General features: G+C 45.3%; 1 protein-coding gene across 4 annotated transcripts in view; it reads left to right on the top strand.

Moving 5' to 3' along the window:
- SMOC1 (SPARC related modular calcium binding 1) overlaps positions 1-18,675 on the top strand; it is a 155,080-nt gene that overhangs the window by 104,932 nt on the left and 31,473 nt on the right. For 3 of the 4 annotated variants that reach the window (XM_055304054.1, XM_055304057.1, XM_055304056.1), the window contains exons 6-7: positions 12,563-12,652; positions 14,651-14,731. In XM_055304054.1, coding sequence (XP_055160029.1) covers positions 12,563-12,652; positions 14,651-14,731 — 171 coding nt within the window. The remainder of the gene's footprint in view (positions 1-12,562; positions 12,653-14,650; positions 14,732-18,675) is intronic. The other variant, XM_055304055.1, reaches the window with a different exon arrangement.

Genomic DNA, 18,675 nt, shown 5'->3' with positions numbered 1-18,675 from the left:
GGGCCACCTGTAGGAAGGGCCACCTGAAGCCACACCTGTCCAGGAAGCTGGGGTTTGAAGGGGGACAGGGTGCGAGAGGGCATTTGTAATATCCTGTGTCGGCCGCCGAGGTCCCTCCCTCAGCTGCCACTTAAGAATGGAATGTGCTCCGGAGGGCAGCAGGTGGAAAGACACAAAGGCCCCTTGTTTGAGCTGGTGCCCACACGTGGCGTCTCCTGGACGGCACCTCCCTAGAGCTGGAGCTCGTGGCCTGAGGCCTGCTGCAGAGATGCGCGGCCTGGACCCTCGTGTGGGGTGAGAGGTGCCGCCACAAAGGAGGTGATGCCCCAGGTCTGGGTGGGAGAGTAGTGGGGGGGGTGCTCAGGGGGCAACTGGGGGGGGAGCGGGCCCAGGCATCTCTCTCTCCACCCTTCTTGCCTTTGGGAGCCTGCTCCGCTGACAGGGCTCAGAGGGATCGGTTCTCTCCGCCTGGAAGGAATGAAAAGGTGTATTGTGCGGAGACGGAGGGTCTGGTTGCCAGCCAGGAATTAGTCCCGCGGAGGAGAGGAGGAGAAGGCTGGGCAGAGGAGGCTGGGGGAGGAGGCTGGGAGAGATAGCAGGAGGAAGGGAGGAGGGAGCGAGGCCAGGCAGTAGCGGGTCACAGGCAGCGGCCCAGACAGGAGGCCTGGGTCCACAGGTGTGGGGCCCGAGGGAAGAAGGGCGGGGAGGGAGGGAGGCGCTGTTATCTTACCCAGATGCACGTGCTCCAGGGGGGAGGAGGGTCAGAACTTCAGACTATTTACTTAATCCCTTGGAATGTCCTTTCCTCGCTCTGTTCTCTGGGCCCCTTGTGTTTAACGGACCCCTTTATAGGCACATGTGTGGTAATTAACACGTGCAGCGTAGGTCTCGGGCCATGTGTGTGAGTTTCAAATATCCATTGATCTGGAGCACTCCCATCCTGGCTCCCCTCCCCTTCTTCTCCTTTGGTCCTTGCCCTTGAAGAGAGATGCAAAGGGAGGGGCACACGTGCCTCCACACGTGTTTTATTGATGCTTCAGAGGACTATCAGAGAGAGGAGGGCGCAGGCAGCCCCGGAGCTCTGCTGATAGTGCTACAACAGCCGAAGGCTGCAGGCCGGGCCGGGGTAGAGGGGAGTCCACGGTTTCACCCGAGGCAGCTCAAAGCGCCTGGGCAGCAAACCGTGTGTAGGGATCACAGCTTTACCCTGAGTGGACTTTCCTGGCCGGCGGAGACTTGTGGATTTTTCCTGAGGTTTCTCTTTTCCGGGTCTTGCTGCTAAGGAACGTGGATGAAAGGGGAGCTTCTGGGAGAGCCGAATACCAAGCCAGGGACGGGTCCTGGGCGGATGGCTGGCGAGGTGCGGGCCCGGAGTTCTCAGCCTGGGGGGGGGGTGATGGCCGGTGAGGGACAATGAAATGGGAGAGGAGCGGGAGAGCCCTTGTAAAATTCTCGCTGGCGGTTCTCTGGGAACTTTCTTTTTGTGAGCACCCAGGACCACGCAGGTCCCCGGCTGATGCGTCAGTAATCGGCGATTCAATGCTGAGGGCCGTCAGGAGTTTCCTGCAGTTGGCATATTTCCTCCAGTCACAGTTATTCATCCAGGGTCCTTTTCTGTGGCTCCATTCTTAGAGTCTGTCACGGAGCCTGGTCTACAGGTTGGTGCCAGCTTGAAAGACCTGTAGCTCAGGTGATGGCTTGAGCAGCACACTCATTCAGGGCTCAGGGATGTGCCTAGGGCACGGGTGAGGGATGGCAGGCACCCCAGACGATGGGGAGTGTGTGGCTTCTAGCCTCAGCCCTCCTGTGGTCAGTACACCCGAAGGAGACTCACCTCACTGCCCTGAAGCATGCATCACGGCTATCTGAGGACATTCTATACGTGGAGCATCACTCCTGCTCAAAGGACTCCAACCTCTTCCCAGCTACCTGTCTTTCCTCTTCCCCAGCACTGAGGAAGAGGCAGGGTCATCTGTAGCCTTGTCAGCATTGCCCTTAGATGGCAACAGTCTGATTCCCTACCATCTGGGGTTGGGTTTGAATGGAGCCGGGCAGCTGATGACCTCTATGGGTTGGCCTCTGCTCACACTGGATTTCCCCAGGGAGAAGCATTCATCCTGCTACAGCACCTGCTGAAGCAGAACCCAGGCCTAGGCAGCTCCAGGAACCTGTGAGGCAGTCTTCTACTCTCTGCATGTGTGTTGCTGCTGCTTGCTGGTGCCCTGGGCCACCCTGACCAAGCCTGGCACACCAGTGTACCAGCTTTGCAGGGTTTGGTTGCAGAGGAGTGTTCGTGGGTGTGCTTGGGTGCTCATGCATCTGCTGTATCTCCTTCCTTCCTCTCCTCAGCTTGGCTCCATGTATTCAAGCCCTGCCCTCCACCTCAGTCCTCATTCTGGGCTCTCTGAAAGAAAGTTATACGTGGAAGATGCTGAATGAAGAGTTTGAGTCCCTGCCATATGCCCATTTTCTAGGACTGGAGAGGAAATGGGGTTGAGGGATCTGGAAAAGCCTCCTAGCCATAGATTCTTATGAGTCCCCAATGTTATTAGTAACCTTTGGTTGAAACTTGGCTTCTTATTTTTTGAAAGCTTCCTAAGTGCCAGGCTTGTTATAGTCACTGAGGACCCAGCAACAAGTAACATGATAAGAGCCCTTGCCTTGCCTTGTGGAACTCACATTCAAATGGTTCTTTGCCTCTTCTTACAGGGGTTTTCTTCAGGTGGAGGTAAAGCCTCCCAGGGGAGCACAGACTTTTAGAGGCTGGGAAGCTCTCACCTCTGCAGGGAGAAAACAGGTGGTCCCTCCAAACAGCCGTGGTTGGTAGTTCCCATGGCCAGAGCCTCTAAGGAAAGACTTGGAGGAGACTACCTGGGATGAACTGCCCACTGGCAAGTTCCTGATCTCTCTGCCTGGTACCTTTGTGGGGTCCCCCAGGGTCTAGGTGAGGGCCAGAGATGGTCAGGCCATTGAGAATATGTTCACTGGCTCACTGTTCCTTGACTGAGTGAGTTCTGTTCCAGACATGACCCAGGAAACTGGATGGAGGCAGAGATTTCAGTGTGTGGGTACAAAGGCCTCCAGGCCACATCTGAACCACTTACCTCCAGCTCCTGTGGGAGAGGCCCACAAAATGCCTCTGTTGTACCAATACTGTTGTTGTACCAATTCTGTGCCTGCTGACAGAACACTGAGATCCAAGAGCTGCTTATTTACAAGTTTATGTGGAAAGGCAATGGAGCTAGGATAGCTAAAATAACTTTAAAATAAAAAATTAAGGAGTTATCACTGTCTCTGATTTTTTTAAAACAAAGAGATCTTTAATGCTTTATTTCCTTGTGACCTTTTATGAATTTTCAATTCATGCTTCCCTGTGTTCTTCTGAACAAGTTGCTGTGAACTCCCTGATATATCCAGGCCTGCTGTGTAGCCTGTAGGGCCTAGAGTTTTCCCCAGGGAGTACAAATCCTAATCAGGCCCCTGACACCTCCCCGTCCCTATCATGGGGACAAAAATGTTTGTTTCATTTCCTTTTAAAAAAATAACTTTTTTTTTTTTTAGAGCAGTTTTTGGTTCACAGCAAAACGAAGAGGAAAGTACACAGATTTCCCAGACAGTCCCTACCCACACAGGCAGAGCCTCCCCAATATCAACATCTGCACCAGAGTGGCACATTTGTTACAATTAGTGAGTCTTCACTGACACATCATTATCACCGAAGGCCCATAGTTTACGTTAGGGGTCACCCTGGGTGTTGTACTTTCTGTGGGAATGGACAAATGTATAATGACACGTGTCTACTGTTAAAGTATTATACAAAGTATTTTCACTGTCCTAAAAGTCCTCTGGGTTCTCCATCCCTGGCCACCCCTGATCTTTTTACTGCCTCCGTAATTTTGCCTTTTCCAAAATATCACAAAGTTGAAATCATAATACTCCGATTAATACTTACTATGGTATAGTAATCAGGACAGTGTGGTATTAGCTGAGAAGGATGGCACTTTAGTGATTAGACACCCATAGACAAAAACAAAAACAAGAAACCCCAAAACCTCAATCCAAACCTCATGTCTTGTACAAAAATTAATTAAAAATGGATGTTGGACTTAAATGTAAAATGTAAAACTAATAAAACTTTTAGAAGAAAACATAGAAGATCCTCAGAAATGATAGCTAGGGGATACCTGGGTGGTTCAGCGGTTAAGCGTCTGCCTTCGGCTTGGGGCGTGTTCCTGGAGTCCCGGGATTGAGTCCCATGTTGGGCTCTCTGCATGGAGCCTGCTTCTCCCTCTGCTTGTGTCTCTGCCTCTCTCTCTCTCTGTGTCTCCCAGGAATAAATTAAAAAAAAGAAAAAAGACAAAAAAAGAATTGATAGCTAGGTGAACCTAGAGCTTTTGTGTCTTAGAACAACACACACATAATTCGAAAAACTTAAAAGTTGAGAGATTAGACCTGAACGAAATTAAGAACTTTCTCTGAAAGATCTTGTTAAGAGAACAAAAATATACAGACTGAGGGAAATACTTACAAACCACATATCCGACATAGGACTTCTGTCTAGAACATGTAGAGAGCTCTCAGAAACTCAACCAGTTGAAAAGCCATTCCATTTAAAAATGGGCAAAATACACAAATAGACATTTCACCAAAGCACATATGTAGAAGGCAAATAAACACATAAAAGAGATGTTTGACATCATTAGTCATAAAGAAATACCAGTTAAGATCATGATAGGATATCACTATACACCTGTTACAGGAGCTTAAAAAAAAAAAAAGGTGACAGTACCAAATGCTGGTAAGGCTGTGGAGAAACTGGATCTTTCATACATTCTTGGTAAAAAGGTAAAATGATATAGATGCTCTGGAAAATACTTTGGAAGTTCCTTTAAAGAGTAAACAATGAAACATACACTCCATATAATCTAGCAATGGCACTCCTGAGCATTTATCCCAGAGAAATGAAAACTTGTGTGTACACAAAAACCCATACCTGGATGATCACGGCAGCCTTGTCTGTGATAACTGAAGAGGGAAACAACTCAAATGTCCTTTTTTTTTTTTTTTAAGATTTTATTTATTTATTCATGAGAGACACAGAGAGAGAGAGGCAGAGACATAGGCAGAGGGAGAAGCAGGCTCCATGCAGGGAGCCTGGTGTGGGATTCGATCCTGCGACCCCAGGATCACACCCTGGGCTGACGCTAAACTTTCAGATGCTAAACCGCTGAGCCACACAGGCACCCCTCAAATGTCCTTCAGTGGGTGAAACAGCATGGTGCCTCCACACCATGGAGTAGGGCTCAGCAGTAAGCAGGGACAGGCTGTTGGTATGTGCAAACCACAGCTTGGATGGATCTTGAGGGCATTATGCAGAGTGAGAGAACCTGGTTTCAAAAGGTCATATACTGCATGGTTCCATTTATATAACGTTCTAGAAAAGACAAGATTATAAAGATGGAGAAAGGATTAGTGGTTGCCAGGGGTGAGAGATCTTGTGGAGGAGGGGCAGTGTGATCATAAAGGGGCAGTAGTAGAGGGAGATCTTTGTGGTGATGGAAATGGTGTATTGCATAGAACTACCCCCCCCAACACACACACACACACACACACACACACACACACACACACAAGTGATACATGTAAAACTGCTGGAATGTGAATAAGGTCCATGGATTATACCAATATCAGTTTCCTAGCTCTGATATTGTACAATAATGAGGTTACCTATATAATTATAAGTTACCTATGTATTTATATTCACCATAAGGATGTTATCATGGGGAGAAACTGGGTGAAGGATACATGGAACTTCCCTGTAATATTTTTGCAACTTCCTGGGATTCTATAATTATTTTAAAATAAAGAGTCAAAAAAATTAGCCCAGTTCTCTTTGTGAACCCAGCTCTGAACTGACTCTGCTGCTGTTGGTTCCTCCTCCCTGCTCCTTTCCCCTCCTCGCCCCTCCTTTCTCTCCTTCTCTTTCTCCTCCTCACCCTTCTCCTCTTTCTCCTCTTCTTCCATATCTAGTCTATTTTTTTTTTCACCAGCATCACTTTTTTACTTTTATTTAGGGGAATGGAGCTTGAGGATATAGGGAAGTGTTTTGCAAAATGACAACTTTGATCTTGTTTTTACTTCTTTTGGAAGGGAGTATGCAGGTGAGTAGAGAGGGAATGTAAAACATTGACCTCTTGTTCTGGAAAGGACCTGAAGTGCCCAGATAACCCCTGTTCTCAAAGGTCAGAATTAGGACAGCTCACAGTACATTTATGAGCATTATTCATGGGACATGTATCTCAGGAAATGTTGACTAAAATTCCATCTTCTTCCTAGTATGATTTGGGCCAGGATCTTAAGGGACTTTTGCAAACAGGCACCGTTGCCTCCCTGTGATGCCCAGAATACATCATTTCAACTTCCACACACTGGGTCCCTGAGTCACATGCTGAAGGGACTGGTGGCTCTGGCATAAATGTGGTCCCATCAAAATCAAGAACCTTCCAGTACTTCTACCAGGCTGAAGTTTATCTCCATGTCTTTGTGAAAGATGACTAATGGCAGCCTAAAAGAGGGAGGGTGACCTGTAATGAACATGGTTTGGGCAGAGCCCAAGAATCGAAGGGGACTTGGGATCGTGGAGAGACCTTCCAAATCTCGGGAGGGGGGGTGGTGATTTCTTTTTTCCTCGTTCTCCAAGGCTCCTCAGTCTCAGAGACCCCAAGAGATGCCATTAATACAGATTCCTCCTCTGGCCCCTTTGACACATTTGCTTTTGAAGGACCTGGAAGAGAAAGCTCTTTGTATGTGGTCAGAATAAACTCATTGTACACCCAAACAATTAACTCCTCAATGGACTTGCCAGCCCCTTAAAAGGCCAGGCCCTGCTTCCCTGGACCTCTTGGGCTCTATTCAGTCCCTTAAGCACACCAATGTTTTTGAGTTTTTGTTTTGTTTTGTTTGTTATTCTGAAAAGTCTTTCGCTAAGAATAGTCAGAGCGGATCAACATTGTCCTCAGCCTGCATTTATCTCCACTTGCCAGCGAATGTCAATCAGGAATCAAAAAGCCAAACAGAGGAGGCTTTGAACGGTGTCATCGGGGGTCGAAGTGACTTCCAGCTGTCTGTGCGTGGGCCAGGCCTTCTCGCAGGGCAAGGAATTGTGCTGTCACACAAACCCACTGTCTGGCCAGGCTTGCAGAGCCCGTGCAGGGGCTGCAACTTTCTGGGGGCTGCACCTCAAGGACAAGGCATGGTTGGCGGTTGGAGAGCTCGGGAGGCCAAATGCCAGGGCTCTGGGCCTAGGCAGTTTCCAGAGCAGCTCATTGGCTGTGGGCCTTGAGCAAATCACTTTCTTGCCCTAAGACTCAATCTCTTTTTATCTGTCTGGTCACTTCCTCTGTGCTGGCCAGTGGTGAGACTAGAAGAGGAAAGCCACCTGCTAGAAATTGAGTGTTGCAAAATGTGGTCTCATTATTGTTGATCTTGACCTCATCCTTGAGAAATTTTTTCAGGTTTGCCTCATTCATTCATTCCTTCATTCATGAATGTAGTAAGCTTGCCTTGTTTTTTTATTTTGTTGTTCTATTTTTTATTTTACTTAAACCTTTTTTTAACATTTCCAAATTTATATTTTTCTCCCTGTAAGTAAAATGATAATCTTTGAATTGGCTTTTCTCAGCATTCTATCCTCTTCTCCTTGTTCTGGAAGAGAATTGTGGGGTTAAAGAGAACTAAAGTCCTACTACCATTTGAGATCCAAAAGTACCACCAATGATAAGCACCAGGCATCAAATCGTCAGGTGCATATATGTAAACTGAGATTCAGATATATTTTTCTTTAAAATATGTGGGAGAGTCTCCCCACAAATTAGGGATCATTGAAATAATTCAGCTGCTGCTGCTTGAGGTTTGATTCTAGATGACGTTAGTACTACCTCCGCTTTTAACAGCTTTATTGAAGCATAATTACATACCATAAAATTTGCCCGTCATAAATGTACACTTCAACAAATTTAGCACGTTTTGAGCATTGTATAGCTGTTCCCAGGGAATATTTCCATCATTCCAAAAAGAAACCTTGTACCTATTTATAGTTACATCCACTACCTCCTCCAGCCCCAGGCACCTACATGTCTGGTCTCTGTAGACTTATCTTTAGTAGGCATTTAATCTAAGTGGAATCTTACGATATGTAATACTTGTACCTGGCTTTTTTCATGTAGTCTAATGTTTTTGAAGTCTATATATATATCATCACATGTATTAGGAATTCATTCTTTTTCATTGCTGAGTAATATTCCATTATATGGATATATATCACTATTTGTTCACCAGCTGACAAGCATTTGGATTGTTTCCAGTTTGAGGCTGTTATAAGTAATGCTGCTATGGATATTTACATACCTGTCTGAGTGGACATATTTTTCTTTTTTCTTGGATGGATTCCCAGAGTGGAATTTCTGGGTCAAACAGTAATTTTCTATTTAACATTTTACAGAAATTGCCAAACTCTTCCCCAACATGGCTACTCCATTTTACATTCCCACAGCAATGAACAAGGATGTTAGTTTCTCCTCACCCTTGCCAACATTTGGTATTTCCTATTTTTAAAATTTTAGCTATTCAAGTAGGTACATGGTGGTACCTCATTGTGTTTTTTTTTTCAAGATTTTATTTATTTATTCATGAGAGACACACACACACAGAGAGAGAGTCAGAGACACAGGCAGAGGGAGAAGCAGGCTCCATGCAGGGAGCCCAATGTGGGACTCGATCCCAGGTCTCCAGGATCAGGCCCTGGGCCGAAGGCAGATGCTCAACCACTGAACCACCCAGATGTCCCTCCTCATTGTGGTTTTAATCTGCATTTTCTTAACAACTAATCTTGTTGAGCATCCTTTAATGTATCCATTAGCTAGCTGTCCATGCATTGTCTTTGGTGAAATGTCTATTAAAATACTTTGTTCATTTTAAAATTAGGTTGTTCATCTTCTTACTAAGTTAAAAGGTTTACTTTATATTTTTAATTTAAAAACTTTGATAGGATTTTAATTTTGTAAATCCATTCTTAAAAGTAAGCAGTTGGATAGGATGGCTTGTCCTCATGGTATTTATACCTTTAAAGTCCTTGCTCATATATAGTGTCCTGAGGCCTTTAAAGTCTTTACTCCTGCACATTATTCCAAGCCTGGGGAGGCAGGGATCCTTCATTGTTAGAATAGGATATCACTGCCCAGAAAGGTGAGGCGTTCAGGTTGCCCATTTTGTTGGATGTAAAGCCAGGATCTGGAGTGTGACTCCACTGGAGACTGGGAGACTGAGTGGAAGCTTTTCTTTCTCCTCAGGACTCAGTGTGGGGCCTGGTATTGTCCCAAGCCTTGCCAGGAAGCAGAATTGATGTGGACCTTGGACCCAAGCCTTGGACCTGTGTTTGGTTGAAGGGTGCGCTTGTTTGCTGGGGTGGGAGCCAGGTGCCCAGGTGCCCGGAGATGATGGTCAGAGGGTCCTGTTGGCTTTGGCTTGGCTTCTCATCCTTTGGGTAGCTGAATTTCACAGGTGGTTCTCCTGGCAGTGCAGCACTCTGTCTTTTCTCACTTCATAAAGATTTCCACCTGGGGCCTCCATTGTGGCAGCGCAGCTGTATCTCCTCACCCTTGGTGACCTTGCCCTGCAGGAAGATTCTCTCCCAGCACGTGCCTTCATGCGATGTGGGCCCTGGCCCTCCATCTGGGCAACCGTGGAGGTCCTCAGCCTGCAGAAGTGTGAAATGTCCCTGGGAGACTGGAAATACTTCTTCCTCTCCTTGAGCAACAGACCTTTGCTGATTATTACACCAGATGGGCAGTCCCAGACTCTCATCTGGCTGATGGGAGAAATAAGAATGTTTTCTGTTATTCTACTTCAGAGAAAGATACGGCTCTTGGAGTATGGGGGGATTATAGTTGAATATTAAAATATTGCATGACCTATTTTTTTCACTGGGGATCTCACCATTGTCCCTCTGGGAATGTTTGATTTCTCACTTTCCCTTTGTTACCCATAAGACCCCTAAAGTGAAGCCACTCCGAATGGAGGGGCTGAGCACATCGTGCTGGGCTATTTAGACTGTGAACTCTTCATCCGGCAGGAGCAACCAAATGTGCATTGCAGCTGCCAAAAGACTTCATTCAGTGGCTCATTGAATTCAATGGAAAGAGGTGTTAATAGAGTCAGGGGAAGTGATGCTGTTAAAAAAAAAGTGACATTGTGTGGTTCTGCTCTGTGTTTATTCTCCCTCAATGACTTCCAGATCAAACTGACACAGTTTTGCATCAAAAGATGCCTGTTCTGGACTCCAGTTTGAGGCAAATAAGATATCCATCAAGCTAACTCTCCCCCTACTATATCTCCTTCCTTGGGATGATTGTCAGATAGTTCAGGATTGCCTTGGCCCCTGTGGGAGTTGGGTCTTGGTGTCAGCACAGGAGAATAATAGCAGGGTCATGTGTCATGCAACTGTCGGTTTGCTGGCTTCAGCCTCCAGCCATGATTAGGGTCTCTCTAGCTCGCCAGGCTGCAGATCCCAAGGGTGGGGTGTTGGTGCAAGAAAGGGATCAGAACTCTGTTTTTCGTTCCTCCCTGATAAGATGTAGGGAAGTCGGCCAAAGGTTTTGGGAGCTCTAAATGGTGGAGGATTGTTATTATGGGTGATCTGACTGGCGTCTCAGAGACTGAGAACTTGCATTCTCCATAGTTAATGAACTACATGAAGAGGATTAAGAGGTACAACCTTCAAGTTACAAAATAAATAAGACATGGGGATGTAACGTACAACATAGGGAATATAGTCAATAATATTGCAACGACTTGGTGTGGTGACAGATGGTAACTAGACTTACTGTGGTGACCATTTTGTAACTTATGTAAACATCAAATCACTATGTAGTACCCCTGAAACTAATATTAAATTGTATGTTAATTATTCTTCCATCAAAATAAATAAATAAATACAAATTATAATAACCAAAAGCTTAAAAATAATAACCATTGGCAAAACAAATAAATACATAAAAATAAATACATATAAAACAAATATGTGAATAAAATGATGGGAAATAAAGTTAATGCTTGGAGAATATAGTGTTTAATTGTAAAAGATCTCTGGGGGATGGTATAATCATCACACTGCCTGAGACCACGGGGTTCTTCTTCCTCTCCCCTGCCTAGGGAGAAACAGAGAAATCTCTAAACTATGTGTTCTCAATAGGGTCAGAGACACCAAGAAGGCAAAATTGATTGAGGGGGCAGAGGGGCAAAAGAATTTTCGCTCTTTTTATGTATAAAGTGAAGATATACCTACAGTACATCAATAAATATACAGTGTTTCTGTTTTATTAATATTTCATTAGGAAGATGATTAGGGAAAAAGTCTAAAAATGTTCTTTAGGTGGGCAATAATGAAAAAAAGTTGAGAGACACTGCCCTACACTAAAGTGGGGATCCCTTCCCACTTTTGGGGATCTTGATGAAAGTAACTCAGAGTCCTGAAAGGTAGGTAACATCTACACTCACTCCTGACCTGCAGAGGTTCTTGCTCTGCAGAGAGCTGCCAACACTAGCTGGAATGATGTGCATTAGGACTTTGTTACTGGGAACTTCCTGCTCCTGTCGTCTATGGTAGAAATTTGAAAGCAAATCCAGGGTGCAGTTTCTCACATTCCCTTCTATTTTGTTTGCCTCTACTTCTCACGGGGAATTGGAGGACATGATGTTTCACAATTAAAAGTGTTCTAAGGGTTCCTGATTCTCTTCAGTTTAGCATACTGGAGAGAGGATCGTCCTTCCTGCCTTCTCTTCCTTTTTAGGGGAGGATAGAGAATTAGCTAGGTATTCAGGAGACTATAGCACCACCATTTCTTGTTTTCCTTAAGCTCTTCAATGAGGGCCACTAGGTACTAGGCTGGTACCTTTCACAACGGGGCAGGATAGGAACTGGAGACACCAGAATTTGATGCCATAAAATATGCCAACCTTATCCTAACATGCCTGGCCAAAAATCCAGGGCTGCTGGGGAAGATGCCCACCAACCCCCTAGCCCAGCTTTCCTTTGGGGTGGCTCAGGGGCTGACAGAGTCATCATGCTGGTGCATGTGGGTTGATGACGAAGGGCCCTCCAAAGCCATGATAGTTGAACTCCCTTTTGTCCCTCCCCTGGGATGGTGAACACACACCTGGGTTTGTCTTACTAATGGTGCCTCTCTGTGGTTCTTTTATTTCTTTTCTTTCTCTCTTCCTTGCTCTCTCTTCCTTCTTTCTCTCTTTTCTTTCTTTCTTTCTTTCTTTCTTTCTTTCTTTCTTTCTTTCTTTCTTTCTTTCTCTTCCTTCCTTCCTTCCCTTCCTTCCTTCCTTCCTTCCTTCCTTTCTTTCTTTCTTTCTTTCTTTCTTTCTTTCTTTCTTTCTTTCTTTCTTTCTTTCTTTCTTCCCTCTTTGGTCTCTTCATTGGGACTTGGCCGGGCCATGTGCAAACCCCAACCATTCAACAGTGCTGGAGAGTAGATAGTATTTACCTCAATAATGGTAGTCTCTTTTCGATTCTTTTTAACCCTCAATTCAGATGACGGGTCTAAACCGACACCCACGATGGAGACTCAGCCCGTGTTTGATGGAGATGGTAAGCTCTTGTATTATGCATTACTTCCGACTCATATTCTCCCATCCGTTTTTAGATTTGAGGAATGTCTTTCCTTTGGATGTTTATATAAGCTTTATTATTAGTTTTTTTTCTTTTTTAATTTCAATTTTTCCCAGTTTAGGCTGCGTTGTTTTAACCTTTTAAAAAAATGCAAATCCTCCCAGGAACTGGTACACTCTCTACTTCTGGAAAGGCTCTCTGTTCTAGCCAGGCTTCCTGCATGGCTGTTGATGTCCAACAATAACACAGCCTGGATGGACCCTTTGAGCTGCCAAGACCAAGGAGCGATGGCTGAGAAAGACAGGCCAGCATGTCCCTTCAGTAGATGAACCAACATTAAAAGTCCTTTCTCTGTGCCTAGCATTGTGCTAGGCCTCTGGGTGACCAAGAAGGAATAGATAAGATGAAGCCTTTGCTCTCAAGACAGTGACAACTATTTGAGAGCTTTATGTGTTAAATTATATGGTCTCAGTTTTTATCATAACGGACGTTTGTGGAAGAAAGAACTTACAGCGATCTGGGGAAAAGGCTATGGGAGGAGATGGGACCTGGATTGGACCTTGGAAGGGGAAGGGAAGAATCAGGGCATTGCAGTGGGGGAACTGGTGTGGACAGAGGGAAGAGTATGGTGGGAATGGGGTATAATGGGAAAGTAGGAGGAAAGAGATTGATTGGTGGACCTGGTTTGGCTAAGTTAGACCTTGAGAGCTGAGTCCAGGCATTTGAGAGAAGTCTGGGGGAAGAGAAATAGTGTGGCTGGTAGCAAGAAAGAGGCTGGATGTTCCTGGAGGTATGAGGAGTAGACAGAAGGAGCATGGGGTGCAGAAGGCTGGCCTCTATTTGAGTTTGAGCTGCTCATGGCCTGCATTCTCAGTGTGCTTTGCTATGCACTCAAGGTTCCCATGAGGAGAAGTAGGAAGCTTGGCAGAGTGCAGTTTCTGGAAAGTCTGACAACAAGGTTCAGCTCTCAGTGCAATATGCAGTGACCTTTGAGCAGCTTTCAGCTGGTGTATCCGCCTGAATCACGAGACTGGACAGGGAGACAGGAATAAAGAGAAATTGTGCTACTGGTTGGTACTGTCACTACGGATGTCCCTAGCAGAGGTCAGCTCTAGATAGAAGGATTGAAGTGTGAGCTATCCTTTACAACTGGTCATTTAGTGGAGTGCATATATATGTATTGATGTCTAGAAATTCAGATGTTTCTGTGATCCACAAATCTCCTGGATTTTTGGCAAGTCTGGGATCCTGGGGGATCAGATGGGAAATGGAGACCATGTCACCTTGGGAGATTGCTCCAACAATCTCACTGAAGAACTAATCACTCTACAGTGTGTTCAGGGTCCTCCTGATTCTTATAATACCACTAGTCCACTGTGTGACCCAAGCCCTGAAGGGCCAAGAGGCTCCCAGCAAGCTCTCTGGATGGAGGCTTTCAGCCTCTGTTCAACAAGAAACCATTAGGAAGGATATTGACGCACACATTAGACTCATCACTTTCCTTCCCACGTGGAACAGAGTCTCAGCAAGCTGAAATCTGTTGTGGCTCAGCCATTTCCTCCAAAATGGTCTCTGTGGTTTGTTTGGCATTCATTTGTTGATTTATCCCCTTTAAATCTTCATCCAGGGAAGCAGCTGAGAGAGACTTGGCTTGGCCCATGCTCCTCACCTCCTGGGATAATATTTTTATTCCTGGATGGAGCAGCTCAGCGCCTCTGGACTTAGACCACTCTGCCCCTGAGCATAGGAGGCCCTGGTTGGCTCCTAAGAGCTGTCAGGGAGGGGAGCTTCCGTAGTGAGAAGGGAGAGGGCATTGGGACAAAGTGGATGTGAAATGAGGGAGGAAACTCAAAGCATTGATGCCTCAGGCTTTAGAAAAATCTCCTTGAGTCTGGGGATCATACTTCAAGTTAACTACTCCCTTTGCCTAGACTTTATTTTCTGTCCTTCTTTTTCTTTCTTTTTTTTTTCCCCCAGAAATTACAGCCCCTACTCTATGGATTAAGCACTTGGTAATCAAGGACTCCAAAGTGAACAACACCAACATAAGAAATTCAGGTAAAGAATCTGCCTGGGACTGGATACATGCCTGATTTGCCTGGGGTTGCCCCATGGTTGCTCCCCCACCACCTGTTGTGTGGGCTTGGGCAAAATCTAACCTGTCTTGTCTTCAACTTCTACAGCTGTAAAATGAGATTATATGAGTTAATCCCTTACAACTTTAATTTTCTTCAATTAATAGCTCAGGGATCATCTTTTGTGAGTAGCTGATCCTTTTAGCAAAAAATCTTTGACTGTTTTAATTGACTCTATTTTAATTGACTATTTTAATTGATTCTTTATATGCCATGCAGAAGAATTCAAAAAATGATCTGGCATGGAAAAGTTGGACTTCAGGTCATAAGAGACTTGGTTCTATGCATTTTTTAAGGCTCAAATAGCTGCTTACATTCATGTCTTTTCTCATCTGATCTTTTGAGGGTCTTGTGAGTGGTCGGGTTTTGGTACTGGCTGAACCCCCTGCAGAAATGTGATAATTTTTGGAGGGTGATCAGATTTGTAGGACTCATTCACTGAATTCATTTATCATCTATGAAAACCAAAGTCAATAAAGCTCATTTATCATCATAAAGACCAGATGTCCACCAACAGGAAAATGTGTTAACAAACCCAGTCTGTATCTCCATCGTGTGGAAATCATCCTTCTTTCAGCCTAAGACTTCATTATGAGAAATGCCCCTCTGCATAATTTATGCCTGCATAAATTTGGTGAATTTCATTTCAGCCATATCATTTTTTCCTTATGGGTATCAAGGTCTATAAACAAAAGATACATCCTTTGAACTGATGGGCAGCGTTTTACTGTTAATGAATGAGTGGGCTGTCATCAGCCCCCTTTAGTCTTCTCTGTCCTAAAGATGGTAGGGTGGGAACCTGAGTGTAAGAAGTGAGTTACCCCTTGAGCTGAATCCATGCAGCTTTAGTTGATTTTCTCGGTGATGTGGGCTGGTCAGTACCTCTGCATGTTCTCTGGTTCCCCGTTTGATAAAAGCTGGAGGTATGGGATGATGGGGTTGGGAGGTTGTGGTAGGCAATTGGGAATGTTAACGATACTGTTTACAGTGAGAATTCTTTAATCGGGAAAGAATTCATTTGTCATTGTGAGCCAAAGCTTCTTTGTAGAACCTTCTTCCACCTCCCTTCTTGCTGTTAGGCAAATATGGTAAGTCAACGAGACATGGTTTTGGTGCCTGGGGTACTTGAAAGTGACATCCACCACTGGTCCCCCTGTTCCCCGAATCCCCTGCCCCCAACAGGTCTGCAAAGCCCAGGGTGAGGCTTCATTCTCACTCTATGACCAGTGGCAGGAATGAGGGTCAGTGCTTTCTGAAATTCTACAGCACCGTTTGCCTGGAACACTCACTTGACATTCAGCAGTCGCTTCTAGAAATTGCTTCTTTTTCATCTACCAGTGGCTAATTTCTCTGCCTAAGCTCTAAACTCCGTGAGGGCAAGGGCTTTGTGGCCTGTCTATTATATCTATTATAGAATCTAGCTCACTGTGTTTGATTGCTCTGGGGGAGGACAGAGGAGAAAAGACCATCATCACCATCATCATCAAAATCAGAATCATCCTGTCAGGTCCTGCACACCTTGATGTGTATTATCTCACTGAAGCTTCACCACAACCTGATGAGATAAGTATTGTTATCGCCTCCATCTGACAGATGAAGAGTTAGTTGGAGGCTGAGAGGGAGGAAGTAATTTATCCCGGGTTCCAGCTAGTAAGGGGTGGGGCTGGGGAAAATGATTTATCTCTGCGGAATGGAGTGCTTGTCATCTTGGGCTGTTTCCTCGGAAGGAAGTCAAGTGGTGATGTGAAGTTATTGGATGTTTGCTTCCACTGAAGTTCTTTGGCTTTCCATTCCTACTCACCCTCTATAGTTTCCAACTGGATGAGTATTGGATCTTATTGAGAAATGGTTTCCAGGCAGGTACAACCACCTTCCTTTTGTTGGCATCACCCAGCCACCTTCATGTTTCCCTGGTTGGCCCCAGTTACGTTCGGAAGGTTAGTGTATAGAACAGGAGAGTTCAGGGAGAACTGAAGATTCCCTGGGAGAAACTGAGACCAGCAATAACTATCAGAGATCAATACCTTAGGCATTTTCTAATAAACTGAGGACTTTCTCTATCATGATCGAGTGGTAATACTGAGTACCTGTTGGTCCTTTTAATGGAATTATGTGTAAAAGACATATAGGAAGGGATTGGTGAGTGGCCATCTGTTTGTTCATGCAAATAACGTTTTATTGGAACACAGCCACACCCATTTATTTACATATTGTCTATGGCTGTTTGGGGGTTGCAACAGTAGAGCTGAATAGTTGTGACAGAGACTGTCTGGCCTGCAAAACCCAAAATGTTTACCATCTGACCCCTTACAGAAAGCAGTTTGCTGGCCCTTGGCCAATGGTATTGAAATAGGAGCATTTAGATGAGAACATATGCATGGGGGTGTCTTTCTGGGTTTTGGCCCCTCTCATAGGCCAGACAGAAGTAAGGACTGTGCCTCCTGAGATGTTTCCTGACATGCCCAGGGAAGCCTGCATCGGCTCAGGAACTCTGGGCAGCTGACATAGCCCTGCCCTGTCTAACATTAACCTTTTGTAAGCTTTAACATTCTGTTCTGGTGCATGCTCTCACAAATGGGATGCCAGGGAAGCTTCCTGAGGACTGGCTTTTGTGGGCAGAGGTAGGGAATCATTTGTATATAGGAGTGGTAAACCTTGTAATGGCATCGGTAGGGGCTTTGGTATTGGATAAACCAATAGGCCCGGCTTCCAGTGCTAGCTTCCTGTGAGAGGCTGTGACCGTGAGAAAGTTCATTATATGTGAAACAAAGTTCTCAGTGCCTTGCAGGGTTTTTCTGGGGATTCAACAATATATATGAAGTGCCTAAGGCAGAGTAGGCATATCATGAAAGAATTAAAAAATAATGGCTACTCTTGATGGGATATCTTATATATATTGTGCCAACAGCCATTCTTCAGGTTATTTCATTCAGTTTGATGAGAAATCAGAGAATACTTTAATGGTAATTAATGTCTAGGCAGCCGGCTCTGGTATGGACCAGAACCTCTGGGTCAAGCCCCTGAGGCAGTTTCCCATTACAGTTTGCCAGAGGTTCGGGGCTAGGTGAGCTTCAGCCCCCACCTGTGGGGAGGGTGAAGTGGGTTGCAGAAGCCAGTCTAGGTGAGAGCTTTCCCACTCCCTCTCAGAGGGAGAAGGCTATCCCAGTTCCTTCTACACCCCAAACATCCTTCTTTCACACTCAGACCCTGTGACGCCAGGTTTGTTTTCTGGCCTGGGGACTATTGATGTTGGAAAGGTTCCACTGGGCAGCTGAAGCTTTGCAATAACATGACACATATGCCTGCAGACTTATCCTGTCTCCTCTCCTCCTGGAGGTGTCGATCCTTGTTTTGAAGGCTTTGTCTTGTGTTCACTGTGGTCAGTGTTGCCTTTTGAGTACTTGGCAGCCTCAGCATTGATGGGTTTGCCTCTTTGAACTCCTGTCTCTGATTCTTGTCTCTGTTGCACCAGGGACTTCTCTTGCATTCAGGAAGACCACGTACCTAGCCAGCCAACACCCTAGAACTTGACAGCAGCCATCTCCTCACATAGACAGAAGTGTTGGCCAGAGACTCTGTTCTGCTTTTAGAACCAAACATGAAATCTCACTGAGTTTTTGGTATCAGAGGCTAGCTACCAAGGCATTTCTTAATATAGCCAGAGTTTAAAAATCTTTTTAATCATCTACATTTTATAGAAGAAAGCAAAGAGATTAAAGAAATGGCGAAAACTAGGTTTTGTCTCATTCTCCGTCCCATATTCCATGTCCCACTGCTTCTAATTTTACTACGTGCAGACACTCTCCTACAGCTGTGATTTATAAAAGTCTCTCTCCACCCCCCCCCCCTTTTTTTCTCTGTATAGCA

Source organism: Nyctereutes procyonoides, unplaced genomic scaffold (genome assembly GCF_905146905.1).
Source record: "Nyctereutes procyonoides isolate TBG_1078 unplaced genomic scaffold, NYPRO_anot_genome, whole genome shotgun sequence".
In the NCBI taxonomy this organism is placed as follows: domain Eukaryota; kingdom Metazoa; phylum Chordata; class Mammalia; order Carnivora; family Canidae; genus Nyctereutes; species Nyctereutes procyonoides.
Note: the sequence above shows the minus strand (reverse complement) of the source record. Positions and strands in the feature narration are given on the sequence as shown.